This window comes from Oryctolagus cuniculus, chromosome 3 (genome assembly GCF_964237555.1).
Source record: "Oryctolagus cuniculus chromosome 3, mOryCun1.1, whole genome shotgun sequence".
Lineage (NCBI taxonomy): Eukaryota > Metazoa > Chordata > Mammalia > Lagomorpha > Leporidae > Oryctolagus > Oryctolagus cuniculus.
This window is the reverse complement of record NC_091434.1, coordinates 6,536,083-6,553,465: the sequence shown is the minus strand read 5'-3', so window position 1 is coordinate 6,553,465 and position 17,383 is coordinate 6,536,083. Positions and strand designations below refer to the sequence as shown.

At 53.3% G+C, this 17,383-nt stretch overlaps 1 protein-coding gene across 1 annotated transcript in view; it reads right to left on the bottom strand.

The window, feature by feature from the left end:
* NGEF (neuronal guanine nucleotide exchange factor) overlaps positions 1 to 17,383 on the bottom strand; it is a 100,409-nt gene that overhangs the window by 66,498 nt on the left and 16,528 nt on the right. Inside the window, exons 2-3 of the mRNA XM_051834194.2 lie at positions 2,999 to 3,335; positions 239 to 344 (exon numbers count right to left, since the gene is read on the bottom strand). Coding sequence (XP_051690154.2) covers positions 239 to 344; positions 2,999 to 3,260 — 368 coding nt within the window. The 5' untranslated portion in view covers positions 3,261 to 3,335. The remainder of the gene's footprint in view (positions 1 to 238; positions 345 to 2,998; positions 3,336 to 17,383) is intronic.

Below are 17,383 nucleotides of genomic sequence, written 5' to 3'. Positions count from 1 at the left end.
TCTGATTCTCTTTCAACTAAATACAAGTGAGTAAATGAAAGAAAAAACCCACACCCGGAGAAACTATAATATATTAGAATGGATGCGATTACAAAGTCCGATGCTTGCAAGTCTTGGCGAAGATCCAGACTAGAGCGACCGGAAGTTGATAGATGGCTGGCGGGAGTGTGAAGCAGTACAACCGTTTCGGGTAATTACTTGGCAGTTTCTGACAAAACTACACACACACCCCTGTTACCTTGGCGTCAGCACTCCTGAGCCCGACTGCGTGGATGTCCTACGGGGTCTCTGGGGGGAACTCAAGGTCAAGGGCTCCTTTGCAGAGTCTCCGTGTTCCTGTGAATCTGACATGTGAGAAACGGAGCGAGTTAGGAAACACGCATCTCTGCAGGCAGTGCTCCCTGGGACGAGGACGCGAGTGACAGCCCCCGGGAGGAGAAGGGGGAGGAAGGGGCAGGGCCTTCTTCCTCTCAGCCCCGAGTGGGATCTGCTGCACCTCGTGCCGTATTCAGTCACCTGGGACAGCAACCCGGGAACACTACAGTTGTAACACAGGAAACTTCAGGTGTGCGCGGGAGGGTGAGCAGGTGCACCTGTATGTGCACACACGAACCCACACATGCATGCACACACGTACCTGTGCACACGTGTATCTGCACACATGTGCACCACACACATGCATACCTGCACACATACATGCACACATGTACCTGTGCACATGTGTATCTGCACACACATGCATACCTGCACACATGTGCACCCCACACACATGCATACCTGCACGCATGTGCACACACATGCACACACACCGGTGCACATGTGTATCTGCACACATGTGCACCACACACATGCATACCTGCACACACATGCACACACAAACACATACATGCACATATGTACACATGCATATGTATATCTGCACACATGTGCACCTGCACACACATGCATACCTGCACACACATGCACACACATACATGCACACACGTACATGTGCGCCTGCACATGTGTACACGCACACACATGTATACCTGCACACACACAAACACATATATGCACACATGTACACGTGCATATGTATATCTGCACACATGTGCACCTGCACACTCACAAGCACATCTGAGATCACAACCGTAGACACCAGCCTCGTCACTGTCTTAGCAACACAGCTGTAACCATCGCTGTCATTTCTGTTTAGCACTGGTAACTTGGCAACCTTTCACACGTAACACTGTAGCATCACATCAAAGGGTGAGTCTGACACCTTCCCTTGAATGAGGGCTGTCCTCTGGGGGACACCGTGTCACTGCTCTGGTTTGGATTTGAAAGGGCACCCACTGGGCAGATGGGACGAGGGGGCTCCTGTGCCTTCCAGACCCCAGCGGCACGCGCGCCTGTTGCTGGGGAGGGGACCAGAGGAGCCGCGTGGTCAGGCGGCTCCCGCTCATCAGCGAGCGAGAGCCAAGCATCTTCTCCTGGGACTTTGGATCTGGAGGGCCCAAGCTCCCGGGCCGTCCTCCGCTGCTTTCTCAGGCCATCAGCCGGGAGCTGGGTCAGAAGTGGAGCAGCAGGGGCTCGAACCGGCGCCTGCATGGGAGGCTAGCACTGCAGGCAGCGTTTTCTGCAAAAAACTGAGTATGGCAGGAAGACCCACTGGGTAGGTACCTACCCATGCCTAACCAAGTCGGCCCCTGCTCTCTCACTCTCTCTGGCCACATCCTCTACCTTCGTTCCAGTCCCTGCCAAACCCCCACCCCACCACGGAGGGGTCCAGTTCTTGTCCTGTACTGGCCCTGAAGCCTGAGACACAGGGAAAGGCCCTCGGTCTGACCTCCAGGGTTCCTCGAAGGTCAGAGACTTGAACTTGCCCTGTGTGTGAGGATGCGTTTTTACTTAAATTCACGACCATCTTCCAGCACACACAGAAGCTGAAATACTTCCAGGGGTGCCATCTCTGGATTTTTCTCTCTTAATTCTGTGGGACACAGGGTCTCAGTTGCTGTCTGTGGAGGGCACGGTCCAGCAGCATGGTCAACTTCCCCACACCACGTCATCGGGCTGCTCTGGCCGGCAGAGTGCGAGACGAGTGACTGGCCAAGGCCGGGGTCAAGGCCTCCCTGGCTTTCTTGGAACCACAGCTGGTCTGCTGGAGAATGCGCCAGCACCCTGGGGCTGACCTGCTCGTGGAGGGGGGGCATCCTCGTCCTTCTAACCCCAGGTGAGCCACAGCTGACCACAGGGGTCACACCACGGACCCTCAGAATCGTGAGAGGTAGTGAGGATTGCTCTAGGTCTCTGTGGTTTGCAGTGCAAGGCGTAAGGGATATTTTTGAGGGCGTTTATGAAGTGCCAGGGTATGCAGCCGTCTCAGGGGAGCAAACTGCCCCGTGGCATCTGTTGTGCCCCAGAGGCCTTGAAGGCAGCACTCGCAGGCGCTAGGAGAGGCCCCCAGCGCCAACACTGCCATCTGTACAGGTTTCAGGGTTTCTTTATGCTCAGCCAATGCACTCCTGTTTTGAAGATGAAAGTCCCAGGAGCGAGGCTACGACACTGAGGACGCTTGTGACACAGGGGGCCCCAGGTTTCAATCTCACTTATTTTCAGGGCAGCAGGAACCCTGGGGATGAACCAGGAATGGCAAGGATAGGGACGGACCTCAGCACTGTGGAGTTCCCAGGCTCAGATGGTTCCAAGTCCCCATGTAGAATGCACCTGCGGCTGGCGGGGGATGGGGGTGGGGAGGCTTGGCTGGGTCCTGGAACAGGAAGCCGTTTGCATAGAAGTCAGTCTCATTGTATCATTTGGGTCAACGCTCTTTCCTGAAGTACACACCTCATCGTGTTGGGGGAACTGGAAAGTTAGATCTCAGCTCACGTGTGGCACCTGCTGGACCTGTCCTCCCGTCCCCGATGGCTTTCAGAGCCTTTCATTTTACCAGCAGCCTTCAGCGCGGACGAGTGAACGACCAGGCAGAGCCGGGACCCCCGTCCCTGGTACTGACCTGCCAGGCGGCCGGCGTTCCACTCCCGGAGGTCTCTGGCTTTGCTTCTGTGTCTCATGGCACGGTTGAAGATGGAGTTTCTCTGAATTGGAATGTAGCAGCGGGGCTCCTCATCTTGGACCTCGTGGTCTGAGTGAGCAGGGTCCTCTTCTTCTGAGAGCAACTGGGGCCTCATCTCGGCCAGTTCACCGTCAGTTTTCCACGAACCAATCACCGGTTCCCTCTGGGGCTTTTCCAGGTCTTCAGATTCTTTGATTTCCATGGAAATCCATCCATTGGTTTCTCAATAGAATGATCAGTGGTCAGCAACCTCCCCAGACATCGCTGGGTCCGAGCGCTGTAGAACAGAAAGAGAGAGAAAAGGGATCCACTTTTAGTCAGAATCAACAGACTAAAGATTCCATTCCAGGGGTCGGCACTGTGGTGTAGCAGGTAAAGCCACTGCCTGCAGCGCCGGCATCCCATATGGGCGCCGGTTCAAGTCCTGGCTGCTCCTCTTCTGATCCAGCTCTCTGCTGTGTCCTGGGAAAGCAGTAGAAGATGACCCAAGTGCTTGGGCCCCTGCACCCACAAAGGAGACCCAGAAGAAGCTCCAGGCTCCTGGCTTCAGATTGGCCCAGTCCTGCAGTTGTGGCCATTTGGGAAGTGAACCAGGGGATGGAAGACCTCTCTCTCTCTCTCTCTGCCTGCCTCTCTGTAACTCTGACTTCCAGACAAATAAATCTTAAAAAAAAAAAAAAAAAGATTCCATTCGAGCACAAATTCCCCTCCCATTTGGACTGGAATCTGGAATAACCCGCCCACATCCTGGCAACCAGGTCTTTGTCAATGAAAAATCACAATTGTGGCTTTGCAACTTGGATGCATTCGTGTGTCTCGTTTTGTAATTGAGGTGTGTTTATATCATTCATAGGATGCACTCGTGGTGGAGAGGTTTAAAGCGCCTTATATAACTAATGTTCAAGTAAACATTTCTTGAATAATTCAAGCGAAAGAGTAGCAAAAACAGTGAGAAGACTGGGGAAGCATTGGAGAGACACAGAGAGCTGTGGGGAGACCAGAGGGAGGGCCTTGGCCAGGGACTAGACTTGCGCCCCAGGGGGACAGACCTCAGCTGGTGGCTTTGTCCCCTGTGTGTGTGTGTGGGGGGGGGTGTCACTGGCCTCTCTGATAGAAACAGGCCTGGCAGCTGTGGGAGATTACAGACCCCACCCCACCCAGACATCCCTCACCGGCTGGGATCACAGGATGGCTTCATCCCCTCCAGGCTCACCCACATGCCCATCACCTGCACTGGGACCTGTCACAGGACAAGGGTGCCAGAGGGAGGAAGCAGGACTGTGCAGGCCAAGCCATTTCTTTGCAGCGGGGAGGAGGGACTGACTGTATTGAGCCTTGGATCGAGGTGCGAAGCGGGGACACCAGGCTGCGGTTTGAACACGGCTTGTCCTCTCTGGGGCTCAGCTGACTCTGGGCTGCTGCGGTGGCCATGTTGGGAGTGGAGCCATCAGGAGGAAGCGGTGCCTCTCTTGGGGAGGGGGTTCCTTGTCTCGAGTGTGGGCTGAGGCTGCATCTCCTGTTTTCTCTCCCGCATGCCTGAGCGTTGTCTTCCCAGCCGCACCACGAAGCAGCACGGAGCCCCCACCGGAAGCCAAGCAGATGCTGGCGGCCTGCCTGTGGGGTTCCCAGCCCCCTAGCAGTGGGTCGGGGTGAACTTCATGTCTCCCAGTCTCGCGGCTTCTGTGGCAGCGACCTAGTAGCAGCCTGGTGATCCCTCCATGCTCTCCACCTAGCCAAGGACTTGGAACCTGGGGTCCCACGGCCACTGTGGAGTGTCGGGGTACACTGGCCGGGTGTCGGGGTACACGGGCCAGATGCAAAGGCCGGGTGGGTGAGGACGCTTGGCTTCCCGGTGCAGAGCTCCCATCAGGTCTCAGGCAAGTCCCTCTGGTCCCGGCCCCTGTTTCCTGACCCATGGAAGCTGGAGTGTGCACCATGGGGGCAGCGAGGTCCTGTCCAGGTGGTGAACGTCACTGCTATTTCAGATCAAAGCGTGCAGCTGCAAGGTCCCATCTCGGCTGCACAGCGGATATGACAGCTTCCCAGGAGCACCTGGGACGAGGACGCCTGGGCATAAACTGGGCAAGGAACCACAGCTCCAGTGTGAAGGGTGATTTTCACCCACGACAGAGGAGGTGACTATCACTCAGCCAGAGGAGGTGACTATACTCAAAGCTAAAGTGCTATCGAGCCATGTGAGAGAACGAGAGAGAATGAGAGGGGTTTCTATCTTGACCAGATGAGCAGGGACCCCTGCCCTCCCTCTGGTGGGCACCCACCTGAAACGTGGCTGAAGGCCAGGCAGAGAGGACTCAAGAGAGACAAGATCAAGTTGCCTCCATCTGTCCCCGGGGGTGCAGCAGGGGGTGGGGGATGAGGATCGTGGGGAGGCCATGGCTCAGCACAATGTGGGACAGAGGCTGCTTCACAGTGTGAGTCCCAGAGCTGTCCCAAGAGGGAGCGGCGGGGGTAGAAGTGGGGGTGGGGGTGGGGACACATCCCCTCACTTCTTAGCTTGCAGCTGGGTCTGATGATGGTGAGTGGGCAGGGTCTCCTGGGGTGGGTGTGGGGGTGGATAACATAAGAAGGAGTGTGTGCTGGGGTCCGTCTATGGGGGCGTCTCAGAGTCACATCTGTGGGGAGTGGGTGGCAGCCCCTAGAAGTCCTGGGCAGGTGGGTCGGGGCGTGGAGAGCCTTCTGGGCAGGTATCCATAGGTGTGTGGTGAGCGAGCCAAGGGCAGGGCTGGGGTGGGGAGTGGGAGGGAGCCCAGGGCTCTGCCGACGGTGGATCTGGGAGGGGCAGGTGTGGAGCCGCCCGTTGGCAGTGACACTGCCGTGGGAGCCAGGCCGGTCTGGGGTTGGAGCGTGTTGGGCTGGGGGTGTGGGGCTGAGGAATCGCCTGGAAGAGAAGTGCAGCCAGAAATTCCTGGCTGAAGTCGGACTGGGGAGGCCATCCTGCTCTGGCCAGAGGATCCTGCAGGCCTCTGTGCAGTGGGCCTACCACAGGCTTTACTTTCTTGGGCACTGAAAGTTATAATCTTCCTCCTCCTCCACCTCCTCATCATTTTAGTCTGCATTTAAAAATGGAGTTATTGGGGCCAGCGCTGTGGTGTAGTAGGTAAAGCCACTGCCTGCAGTGCCAGCATCCCATATGGGCACTGATTCGAGCCCTGGCTGCTCCTCTTCCAATCCAGCTTTCTGCTATGGCCTGGGAAAGCAGTGGAAGATGTCCCAGGTCCTCGGTCCCTTGCCACCATAGGGAGACCTGGAAGAAGCTCCTGGCTCCTGGCTTTGGCCTGGCCCAGTTCTGGTTGTTGTGGCTATTTCAGGAGTGAACTAGCAGATGGAAGACTTCTCTCTGTCTCTGTCTCCTTCTCTCTCTGTAATTCTGCCTTTCAAATACATAAATAAATAAATATTGGGGGAAAAGGTAGAAACGGAATCAAGTAATGGTGACCAGGAGGTGGGCCTAGTGGGAGGTCACAGGGGCCGGTCTCGGGAGATGATGGTTTTAAAAGCCCAGGTCAGGCCAAGCCACTTCTCTGCTGCCTGGCTCGCCATATCCTCTTGCTTCCACTGGGGCTTGGCTGCCCAGCGCCTTCATCAGACACCAGCCCAACGGGGCTCCTGGATCTTGGACTTGAACCTCCAAAACTATGGTCTAAATAAGTCTTTTCTCCTAGATTTCTCAGCTGTTTCATTGAGTGATGAAAAGCTGACTGATAGAACCATCTTTAAGATCATTACACACACACACACACACACACACCGACACACACACACAGGAAAACGAGTCTAATTACCTCAACTACTGACCATTTCAGGCAAATGTGCTGGAAGTCTGGGATATTGCTGTAGTTGTTTTCATTCATACTATGGTGTGCAACAACTGGTGGAAAGCCCAAGCCCCCCAGCCCATCTCTAACGTGCTAGGCCCATGAGTTTCGGCTCCTGCTGTGAGGTTGAGTTCAGAGTGGAGGTGCACACGGCGAGCTTCGTGATTGGCAGGGTAAGGGCTCAGGGAAAGACACAGTTGCCAATTCTATCCACTCATCCATTCATCCATCCACCATTCCATCCATCCATCCATCCATCCACCTGTTCATCCATCCCATCCATCATCTCTCCATCCATCCATCCATCCATCCATCTGTCCACCCATCCATCCATCCATTCATCCATTATTCCACCCATTCATTCATCCATCCACGATTCCATCCATTCATCCACCCTTCTCTCCATTCATCCATCCATCCATCTGTCCACCCATCCATCCACCTCTCCATCCACCTGTCCATCTGTCTATCCATCCACCTGTGCATCCATCCATCCATCTGTCCAGCCATCCATGCATCCACTCATCCATTCTTCCACCCATTCATTCATCCATCCACGATTCCATTCATTCATCCATCCATCCACCTGTTCATCCATTCATCCATCCATCTCTCCATTCATTGATCCATCCATCCATCCATCCCTCCATCCATCCACTTCTTCATCCACCTGTCCATCCATCCATCTGTTCATCTACCTGTTCATCCATCCCATCCATCCATCTCTCCATCCATCCATCCATCTGTCCACCCATCCATCCATCCATTTGTCCATCCATCCATTTGTCCATCCATCCATTCTTCCACCCATTCATTCATCCATCCACGATTCCCTCCATTCATCCATCCATCTCTCCATCCATCCAACCATCTATCCTATCCCATCCATCCATCTGTCCATCCTTCCACCCATGCATTCACTCAGCAAGCACTCTGGCCACTGGCTGATCCTCTGACCCCTGTCTTTGTCCCCTACTCAGTCAGCTGGTAGCACACAGCAGCCCTCTGTCAACCTTCGTTGTTCACAATGAATGAGTGCACGGGTGACTGTCCTTAGGACTCACAAGCACTGCAGGGGTGGGGGGTGGAGTGTGGAAATTGGCCCTGTTTCGTGGACAGGAAGCTGCGGCTCTGGGGTCTTGGTAACTTGCCTGGGACAGCACAGCCGGCTAACGGGTGGGGAGGCCAACAGGGTGTCTGTCTGACTCATTCACAGGAGTGCAATCCTGTGTACGCGGGCTGACGGCGGGCCTGGGCGAATCAGAGGCAGGAGCAGGGCTCCTAATCGGTGCCTCAGTGCTTGCTATGTAGCTCTGGCCACCTGAGCCAAGAGTGAACGCGCATCCTCCCGGCAATGGGCTGCAGGCCAGGGACCTCCCCTGCGTGAGTCAGTGGCCTGAGAGATCGGGAGACGAGGGGAGGAGGACGGCGGTGGGGGGGTGCCCGCTGTTGGGGCGGGGTGGGGAAGGCATATGGGCGCGGGGAGGGGGCTTCCAGACCAGCGTTTCCCAGACTTCGGTAGCTCTCGCTGAAACGTAGATCCTGTCCAGGTGGGTCGGCCAGCCGACACCCACATGGTCGGTCAGCGCCACCCGCAGGCCAGCGAGGTCCTGCAAGGGGGGAAAGGCAGCCCCAGTGCTGGTGTGGGACGGAGAGGGCCCTGTGCTGGCTCTGCCCGCCTCTGCCCCTGCCCTGGCTGGGCCTGGTGGGTGTCTGCCACAGGCCAGAGATGGCTGGGGCCAGGGGCTGGGGCAGGTGTTGCCCCTCATTGTCCCCTGTGCCTCTTCCAAGTGCAATGCAGCGGCACGGTGGGGAGAGGGTGGAGAAGGTAGGGGAGACCCCTGAGCAGGGCAAATGCCCACGTGGGGCCCGAGCAGCCCCTGATGGGGGACATAGGGGGAGGGGCCTTGGCAGGGAAAGTTTTGGCGGGAGCAGATCACAGGGGGGCTGCAGCACCAGGGGCTTTCACGGAGGGGCGGCCCCCTGGGCTCTGGCTTCCACCCAGCAGGGAGCAGTGTGTGGGGACACTGGTGACACTGGCACCTTGCCTCTGTCTTCAGAGGAGGCACCAGGACACCAGAGGTGACCAGGAGGCACATTAGGGGTCCAGGCAGGGCAGCAATGACAAGGGTGGCCTGAGAGAGGGCCCCTCCCCTCCCCCCAGTCCTTGAGGGAGAGGCCCCCAGGCCACCTGCGTTGTTTCCCTGACAACGACACTCCCTGCACCTAGGCCTCTGCCCAGCTTAGTGCCGCAGGCCCGCCTGGGGCTTCAAAGACAAAACCTTGAACTGGCTCCCCTGGATGGAGGCAGCAGGTGGCACAGGAGGTGCTTAGAGGAATTTCTGGTTTCCCGGAAAAGGCCCCACTAGACAAGTAACCTGGGAAGCACAGACTCCTGCAGGGAGGCGGAGAACAAACCTGGAGGATTTAAAGGGGAAGTTCAGAAACTGGGGAGCAAGCCGAGCCGCGGGAGGCCCAGAGCAGAAAGAGGGAAGAGGTGAGCTGGGGGTGAGGCCTGGAGGCTCGGCTGGCTCCGCCCCCCCCCCCCCCCAGCTCTGCCCCGTGGACCGCAGGGCCACTTGAAGGCAGTGCCAGTTTCAGGAGGGAAGGGGGGACCCCAGATGTGAGAGAAGGGTGGGTGGGACTTTAGAAGCAGGACTAGGGCTGATGCAGTTCACAGAAGGGGCAGAAGGTTTGGTGGCTGAAGGGGTAGCCAGGACTTTCAGGTAGGGTTCAGGTAGGGGCTGGACCTGCAGGGCAGGGTGAGGCGTTGCTGGGTCGGGTGTGTGGCCTGGCCTGGCCTCTCTGATGTGTATGCGTTGGGCCCTGAGGGGAGGAGCACAGAGAGCCAGCCTCAGGGTGGCAAAGCTTTCTGATGGGGCTGGCATCCTGGCACAGTTAAGGACCGCCTACAAGGCTAGCACCCCGTAAGAGCAGTGATTCGAGTCCCAGCTGCTCCGCTTCCAACCCAGCTCCCTCCTAATGCACCTGGGAAAGCAGCAGAAGGAGGCCCAAGTCCTTGGGGCCCTGCACCCACGTGGGAGACCCGGATGGAGTCCCAGGCTGGCCATTGTGGCCCTTTGTGGAGTGAGCTGTTGGATGGAAGCTCTCTCTCTCTGTCTCTGTCTCTTTCTGTGTCTATGTGACTCTGCCTTTCAAATCGATAAAATAAGTCTTTTTTTTTTTTAATAGAAAGCTTTCCAGTGGGATTTGTTGTTGGCTTGCTCTTGGCTCAAGAGAGGGAAAAGTACAGATTCATCCTGGGGTCCCTTGAGGCCATTAAACTAATGAAGCCGGAAGTTGAGGTTAGAGGGAGGTGGGGCCTTTGGCAGGAAGTTCAACTTGAAAATGGTCCATGGTGACAAAGCACCAAGAAAGCGACCTTGTCAATCAACGTAAACTCGGAAGGTACAAAATAAAAGGGTTTTATGTGGGGTCTTGGGAACTGCAGTCATGTCTGAGTCAGAGATACCAGGAAGGCAGGAAAAGCGGGGGCTTGGACGGGGCACCTGGCGTGGAGAAGGGGCAGGAGCCGCGTGGCCAATACAAGGGGAAGAACAGAGTGCATAGCGGAGTGGAAGGGCCCAGAACCTCTGGACACAACACCGTCGTCTGATTGGTTACGTGGGTGCAGGTGCTGGAGGTCAAAGGGTGGAGGTGACTCAGGTCGCATTCCCTGACTGCAGGGAGGAGAGACCGCAGACCCAGGGACATGAGGGAGCGCCCTCCAGGATGCCAAGTTCCAGGCCTCTGCACTCTGGAGCCGCTCTCTTCCCACAGCCCAGCCCCAGGGACCGTCCACGCGGAACTCGGCAAGTGGACAGAAAGAGCCACACAGTGTCTGTGCCTGGGAAAGGAGGGGTCAGGCGCGAGCAGGTACAACAGAACTCGCTGACGTGAATCCCACACCTGAGACGCAGACGGACGGACCGACCGAGGTGGAGGCGGGCTCTGCGTCCACACCTAGACACTGTGGCGGGAGGAGAAACCAGGTACCCTTGTGGACAGAAGTGGCCAGGGACAAGCATAAGGGGCGAGAGGGGTCACAGGTGGGGTCTAGGCTGCGGAAGGCCAAGTGTAAATGAGCCGACGTGGAGGATGGAGCCGGAGAAGGCCTTGGGCCAAGAACAGTGCCTGTGCGGCAGGCGTAAGGCAGACGACGGAACTTTTGAGCAGCTTTGAGCCCAAGACTTGGAAACCTGCTTCCTGGCACACAGTGAGTGCTTAGCCCAAGGTGCTGGATGAAGGAGCAGCTGGCAACGAGGAAACTGGGGTGAACTTAGAGATGGGGGGAGCGAGGAAGACTGCCAGGCCCCCAGTGACACCCCCATCTACTGGAGGGGCAGGTGCTCGCCGGGTGCCAACGGGCAGCACGAGGCCTGTCTGGCCCACACACGCGTCCCCTTCCTTCTGGTGTGTGTGGGGGGAGCTCCAGCATTTGTCCCTTATCGTCCGAAGCGCAGCGCAAACTCTGGCATGAAACAGCTGCTTGTGTAGACCCCAGTTCCCCCGCACTCCCCTAAAAACAGTGCTCAGGTCACCAGTCATCGGGGAAATGCAGACGATAAGCACAACGCGTGATCGCCTCCCTCCCGTGAGGACGGCTGCCACCACAGAACAAAAGACAGTGCGTGTCGGGGAGGGTATAGAGACGAGGGAGCTGGCACACCTGTGGGTGGCAATGGAAATTAGTACAGCCACTATGGGAAATAGCACGGAGGTTCCCCCCGAAATTAGAAGTGGAAGTATCCTATGACTCAGCACTTACAGGGATGCAGTCAACGGAGTAGACCTGCCCCGTGACTCAGCACTTCTGGGGGTGCATTCACAGGGTCTTGACGCAATCTCTGCACCCCCAGGTGGGCTGTGGTCTGATTGAGAGCAGCCGTGACACAGAGACGAACTAAATGGCCGTCAGTGAGTGACACATACCAATGAAATATTATTTAGCCAACAAAAGATGAAATGCTGCCATTTGCAATCAAACGGATGAGCCTGGAAGACTGGTGCCATACAGAGATAAGAAAGGGCGCAGACACTTCGCCTACTGCCAAAGATGCTGGTTGGCGGGCTCACATCCCAAGTTAGGGAGTACCGGGTTCAAGCGCCGGCTCTGGCTCCAGACCCCTGGAGCTCAAGCACACTGGGAGGCAGAAGGCGATGGCTCAAGTGCTTGAATCCCTGCCACCCACGTGGGAGACCTGGATGGAGTTCGTGGCTCCTGATTTTGGTCTGGCCCAGCCCTGACCATTGTGGGCATTCAGGGAGTGAATACGTAGATGGGAGTGCGCTCTCTCTCTCTCTCTCTCTCTCTCTAAATGCATTTTTTCAGTAAAGTTCTTTTTTAAAAGTAATTTAACTTACATGAGCGGGTCTTCAAAAAATTCATGGAAATCACATATGGTGAAAAAAGGATGCACATAAAAGTTCTTTGCACCAAAATAAACTTGTCTATTAATTCCGTTTTCCCATGGACTATTGAAGTGCCGTCACATGTGGAATCTAAGGACATCAAATTCAGCGAAGCAGAGGGTGGGACAGTGGTTGCCAGCGGCTGGGAGAGAGGGGGTGGGAGATGGCGGCCAAAGGGCACGGACTGCAGTTAGGATGTGAGCAAGCTCCGTGATGGCGAGTGTGGCTCGGCTGGGGGGGTGGGGGCATGTCCACTGCTCTGCTCGGAGATGGCGAGTGTGGCTCGGCTGGGGGGGTGGGGGGTGGGGCGTGTCCACTGATTTGATCACAGTAATCATTGCACGTTGCCTGCACGCATCCCATGTATCAAATCACTACATGGCTTCCCTGGAGCATTCTCAGTCTCAGGTAATTAAACAGTGAAAATGCTGGTTAATTAAATATTGAAAACCTTATGAACAGTTTCTAAATCGCAAGGTGAAATCGGGGGGAAGCAGAGAACAGTGATGGCAGCTGCACGCGGAGCAGGATCTTTCCTGCTCGGGAACCGCCGCGGAGCCCATCCCTGCTGCAGCTTGGATCTGCCAGCGTCCCCGAGGCAGTCCTGGAGGAGACGCGGCCCCTGCAGCAACCCCCCTGGATTAAAAAGAGAGAAAGAAGGGAGGAGCCTTGCTTCTGGGGGTGCACCTCCCAGGGAACCCTGGAAAAGTCTGGGGGCCCTGGCTGTTGCAGGCATTTGGGGAGTGAGCAGTGGATGGAAGATCACTTTCTCTCTGTTTCAAATAGCAATAATAGATAAATAAACCTTTCGAGGAATAAAATGAGTAGCAGAGAGTCTTAAATGCAGACATGAGCCAGCTCTAAAACCCAAAAGAGGCAGGGAGGTGATGGGACCCGGCCAGGACCCCCAGGACCCCCAGGAGCCCCCAGGACCCCCCAGGAGCCCATCTTCCCACCAGGGAGATGCTGCCCAGAGGAAGGGGACTGTGAAGCTGCTTCAGAGATTAGATTCCCCTGGATCCAGAGATAGACTCAGAACGGATCGTTAAAGGAGATGTTTTAATCCTTTAGCAAAATATTCTCAGCGTGATGTACATGAAATTGAGGCAATCTCGCCCGCGCTGGGAAGTCCTGCCACAGTACAGCTCGCAGGAGATCAACTGACAAAGCAGACTGCCAGCGCCCGGTGAAAACCTCTGGAGACGAGACTGGCGGGCAAATGGCACGCGTGAAGGGCACGGTGAGTCCCACAGTCACGGCACAGCGAGCAGGCGGGGGCTCCAGCGGGACAGGGGCCCTGCTGTCACCACCACCATCAGCGACACTTGTTTTCTGTCTCTTCCTCTTTTTTTTTTTTTTTTTTTTTTTTTTTTAAGATTTACTTATTTTAAAGGCAGAGTTACAGAAAGGGAGGAAGAGATGAGATCGAGATGGAGATAGATAGAGATGATAGAGAGCTTCCATCTCCCATCTGCTGGTTCACTCCCCAAATGGCCACAACGGCCAGGGCTGGGCCAGGCCAAAGCCAGGAGCCAGGAGCTTCATCTGGGTCTCCCACGTGGGTGCAGGGGCCCAAGCACTTGGGCCATCCTCTGCTGCTTTCCCAGGTGTGTTAGCAGGGAGCTGGATAGGAAGTGGAGCAGCAGGGACCCCACCAGTGCTCATGTGGGATGCCGGCGTCACAGGCTGTGACTCAACCCACTGGCCTCAGCAACGCATTTCTGGAGGTTTGTGTCTGCTTGATGAAATGCAAAACAAATAAGTTTTCAGAAAAAAAAGAAACAATCATAATTTTTTTTATTATCTGTGGAAATAATATGAAGCATTTATTTGATATATTGGACAAGAACAGAGCCAAGTAATCCAACACTACTGCAGCATTACAAAAGAATCATCCCCTCACCAGAGTGTGAGATTTCAGTGTAATCTGCTCAAGGGTGCGTGTCATATAAAACATGGTAAGACTGCCGCTGCCCTGCCAAGTGCTTCCAGTCCCTACCCAGGTCCTACAGAAATACTGGTGGTCCCAAGTTTTATTGAAATAAATCACTTTATTTTTGAAAAATAAAGCATTTAAGGACAAATCAAAATGCCTCAGTAACCATATATCCAACTAAACCTTCATCTATTTAAATGAGTTATATATGCTGCCAACTACTAACCTTTATTTCACTCACACTAGAGCAATAAATCTTCTGTACTTATGTATCTTCCTCGCCCAATTATTCAAAGGAAAAAACTCAAAATGATTAGCAAAGAAAAATGGAGGAATTAACACCCTTTTTAATTTGTTTTAAACATTTTTAAGGTTTAAAAAGTTTAAAGTTAAACAATCATAATTTGAAAGTTACATGGTTTATATGACTAGAGAACCCAGAAAGACCAAATGAAACTGTTGGAATTAGAAAGAATTCATCCCAGGTCCAAAAACAGTGTAGACTCGCTGCCTGTCAACAAAAACAGACGCCAGTCACGGCAGTAAAAGTAACAAAACCAGAAGACTCAAGGTAGTTCTTCTTCTTCTTCTTCTTCTTCTTCTTTTTTTTTTTTTTTTTTTTTTACAAAAATAAATAAATCTAAGGCCCAGTGCTGTGACATAGCTGGCAAAGCCACCACCTGCAATGCTGGCATCCCATATGGCACTGGTTCAAATCCCAGCTGCTCCACTTCCCATCCTGGGAAGGCAGCAGCAGATGACCCAAGTGCTTGGACCCCTGCCATCCATGTGGGAGATCCAGATAGACCTCCTGGCTCCTGGCTTTGGCCTGGCCCAGTCCTGGTTGTTGTGGCCATTTGGGGAGTGAACCAGCAGATCTCTCTCTGTAACTCTGCTTTTCAAATAAATAAATCTTAAAAAAATATATAAATTTAAATTTTTTTTCACTTTATTTGAAACACACACACAGAGAGACGGAGAGAAAGAGAGAGAGAGAGAGGGAGAGAGAGAGAGAGAGAGAGATCTTTCATTGGTAACTCAGTTCCCAAATGCCTGTAACAGCCAGGACTGCCCCAGGCCAAACCAGGAGCCCAGAATTCAATCTGGTTTCCCACTTGGACAGCAGAGATGCAAGCACTCCAGCCATCGTTGCTGCCTCCCAGGGTGTGCGTCAGCAGGGTGGGAACCCAGGGCGTCTGATCCGAGATGAGGGGGGTAGCCCAGGCCCTCCTTTTACAAAGGATACATAACATTGCATGGTTTTCATCACGCATACCGCCATGCTTTGAAGATTTAGCTATAGTGGAGTGGCTAAATCTAGCGAGTTAACAAATGGATTACCTCATCTGGTTGGCATTTTCCTGGGTAGAGAACATAACATCCAGTTTCTACATTTTTAAAGAATCCATCATGTTACCAACCACAGCCACCTCACTGCACTGTAGACCCCATGAGATGCGCTCCTGTCACCTAACTGTAGGGAGAGCACGGGGGAAAGGCTTCATGACATTGGCCTTGGAGAGGATCTTTTGGACAAGAGCTCCAAAGCATGGGCAGCAAAAGCAAAAACAAACAAATGGGGTGAACTGAACCAACAAGCAGAGGAAACAGCAAAGAGACAGCCTACAGCAAGGGGACATGTTTCATCGAACCAGGAGTTAATATCTGAACTATTAAGTCGCTCACACAGCCACATAGTGAAAAACAAACAGGCATAACACAAGGCCGAGTAACCACGTTAAAATCGCCGAATCGACCTTTCTCAAAAGAAGGTACGCAAATGGCCAACAGACGCATGAACAGGTTGTCCACCATCACTGACCATCAGGGCAAGGCACGTGCTCACTACAGCGAGCTAGCACGTCGCCCCAGTTAGAACAGCTATGACCAAAAACCAAGAGATGACAGGTGTTCGCAGGGCTGTGCAGTGTACTTGTGCACTGTTGGTCAGGATACAAAATAGTACACCCACTATGGAAACATCACGGAGGTTCCGGAAAGAATCAAAAGTAGGAGCACCGCATGATGAGCACTTTAATAAAAACAAACTGCCCAGAAGGTTGTACATTACAAAGGCAAGGCTACAAGAGGGGGCGAGTATGTTCAGAGGCCGTTGGTATTTTATGAATGGAAAACCATACTACACATACGCCAGTTCTCTCTGTTAACAGTTTTAGTGGCAATCCAAAGCCCTCATCAGAATGTTCAGACAAAATGATGGGCAGGCAAGATTAGCTTAAACCTTTTGAGAAACAAAAATAATAAAGAGAGCCTACTTGTCCCAAATGTTACAAAAAGTTACAGTAACGAGAAGGACGTGCTATTGGTATAAGACAGTCAGTGAAACAGGACGGCCGGCGCAGAACTGAATGCTTACTGTAAAAATGCTGTTTTATACAGGAAGCATCACGAATATAAAATAATGAAAGGCTTACAAAGCAGGACTAAAACATCACAGAACCAGACCGATGTCTTACTAACACAGAAGTCCTCAACAAAACACCAGCAGGTCAACCCAGTAATATATAAAAAGATTTATACCATGACCACCTAGGCTTTATCCCAGTAGTGCAGGTTTGATGTAACATGCAAAATCAATCAATGTAATGCGCCCTGTGAGTGGGTTAAAGGACGGAAGTCACATGTCATATCATCTCATCATCTCATCACATCATCAGACGCAGGCATCAAATGGCAGTTGAGAAAATTCAACGCCTTCGGATAGAAACACTCAACAAAGCAAGCATAGAGGCGCATTCTAACCTGAGAGAGGATTCTGGAAGCGCCCCAGGTAATCTAGCACAGTACCAAGTTGTGAAAGACTGGGTGCTTTCCTTTTATGATCACTTTATTACTCCACGTGGTAATGGGGGTTCCGGCCAAGGCAATTAGTCAAGAAAAAATTGGAAAGGAAGAATTTAACTATCTCTATTCAGAAACAAAATGATGTTGTACATAGAAAATCCTGAGGAATTCAGTACAAAAAAAAAGTTGTTATAACTAATAAACAAGTTCAACAAGGCAGCAGGATATAATTAATATATAAAATTGATTGCATTTCTATACAGTAAGAAGGAAAAACAAAAATGAATTTTAAAAATTTCAATTACAAAATCATCATAAATAATCAATACGAATAAT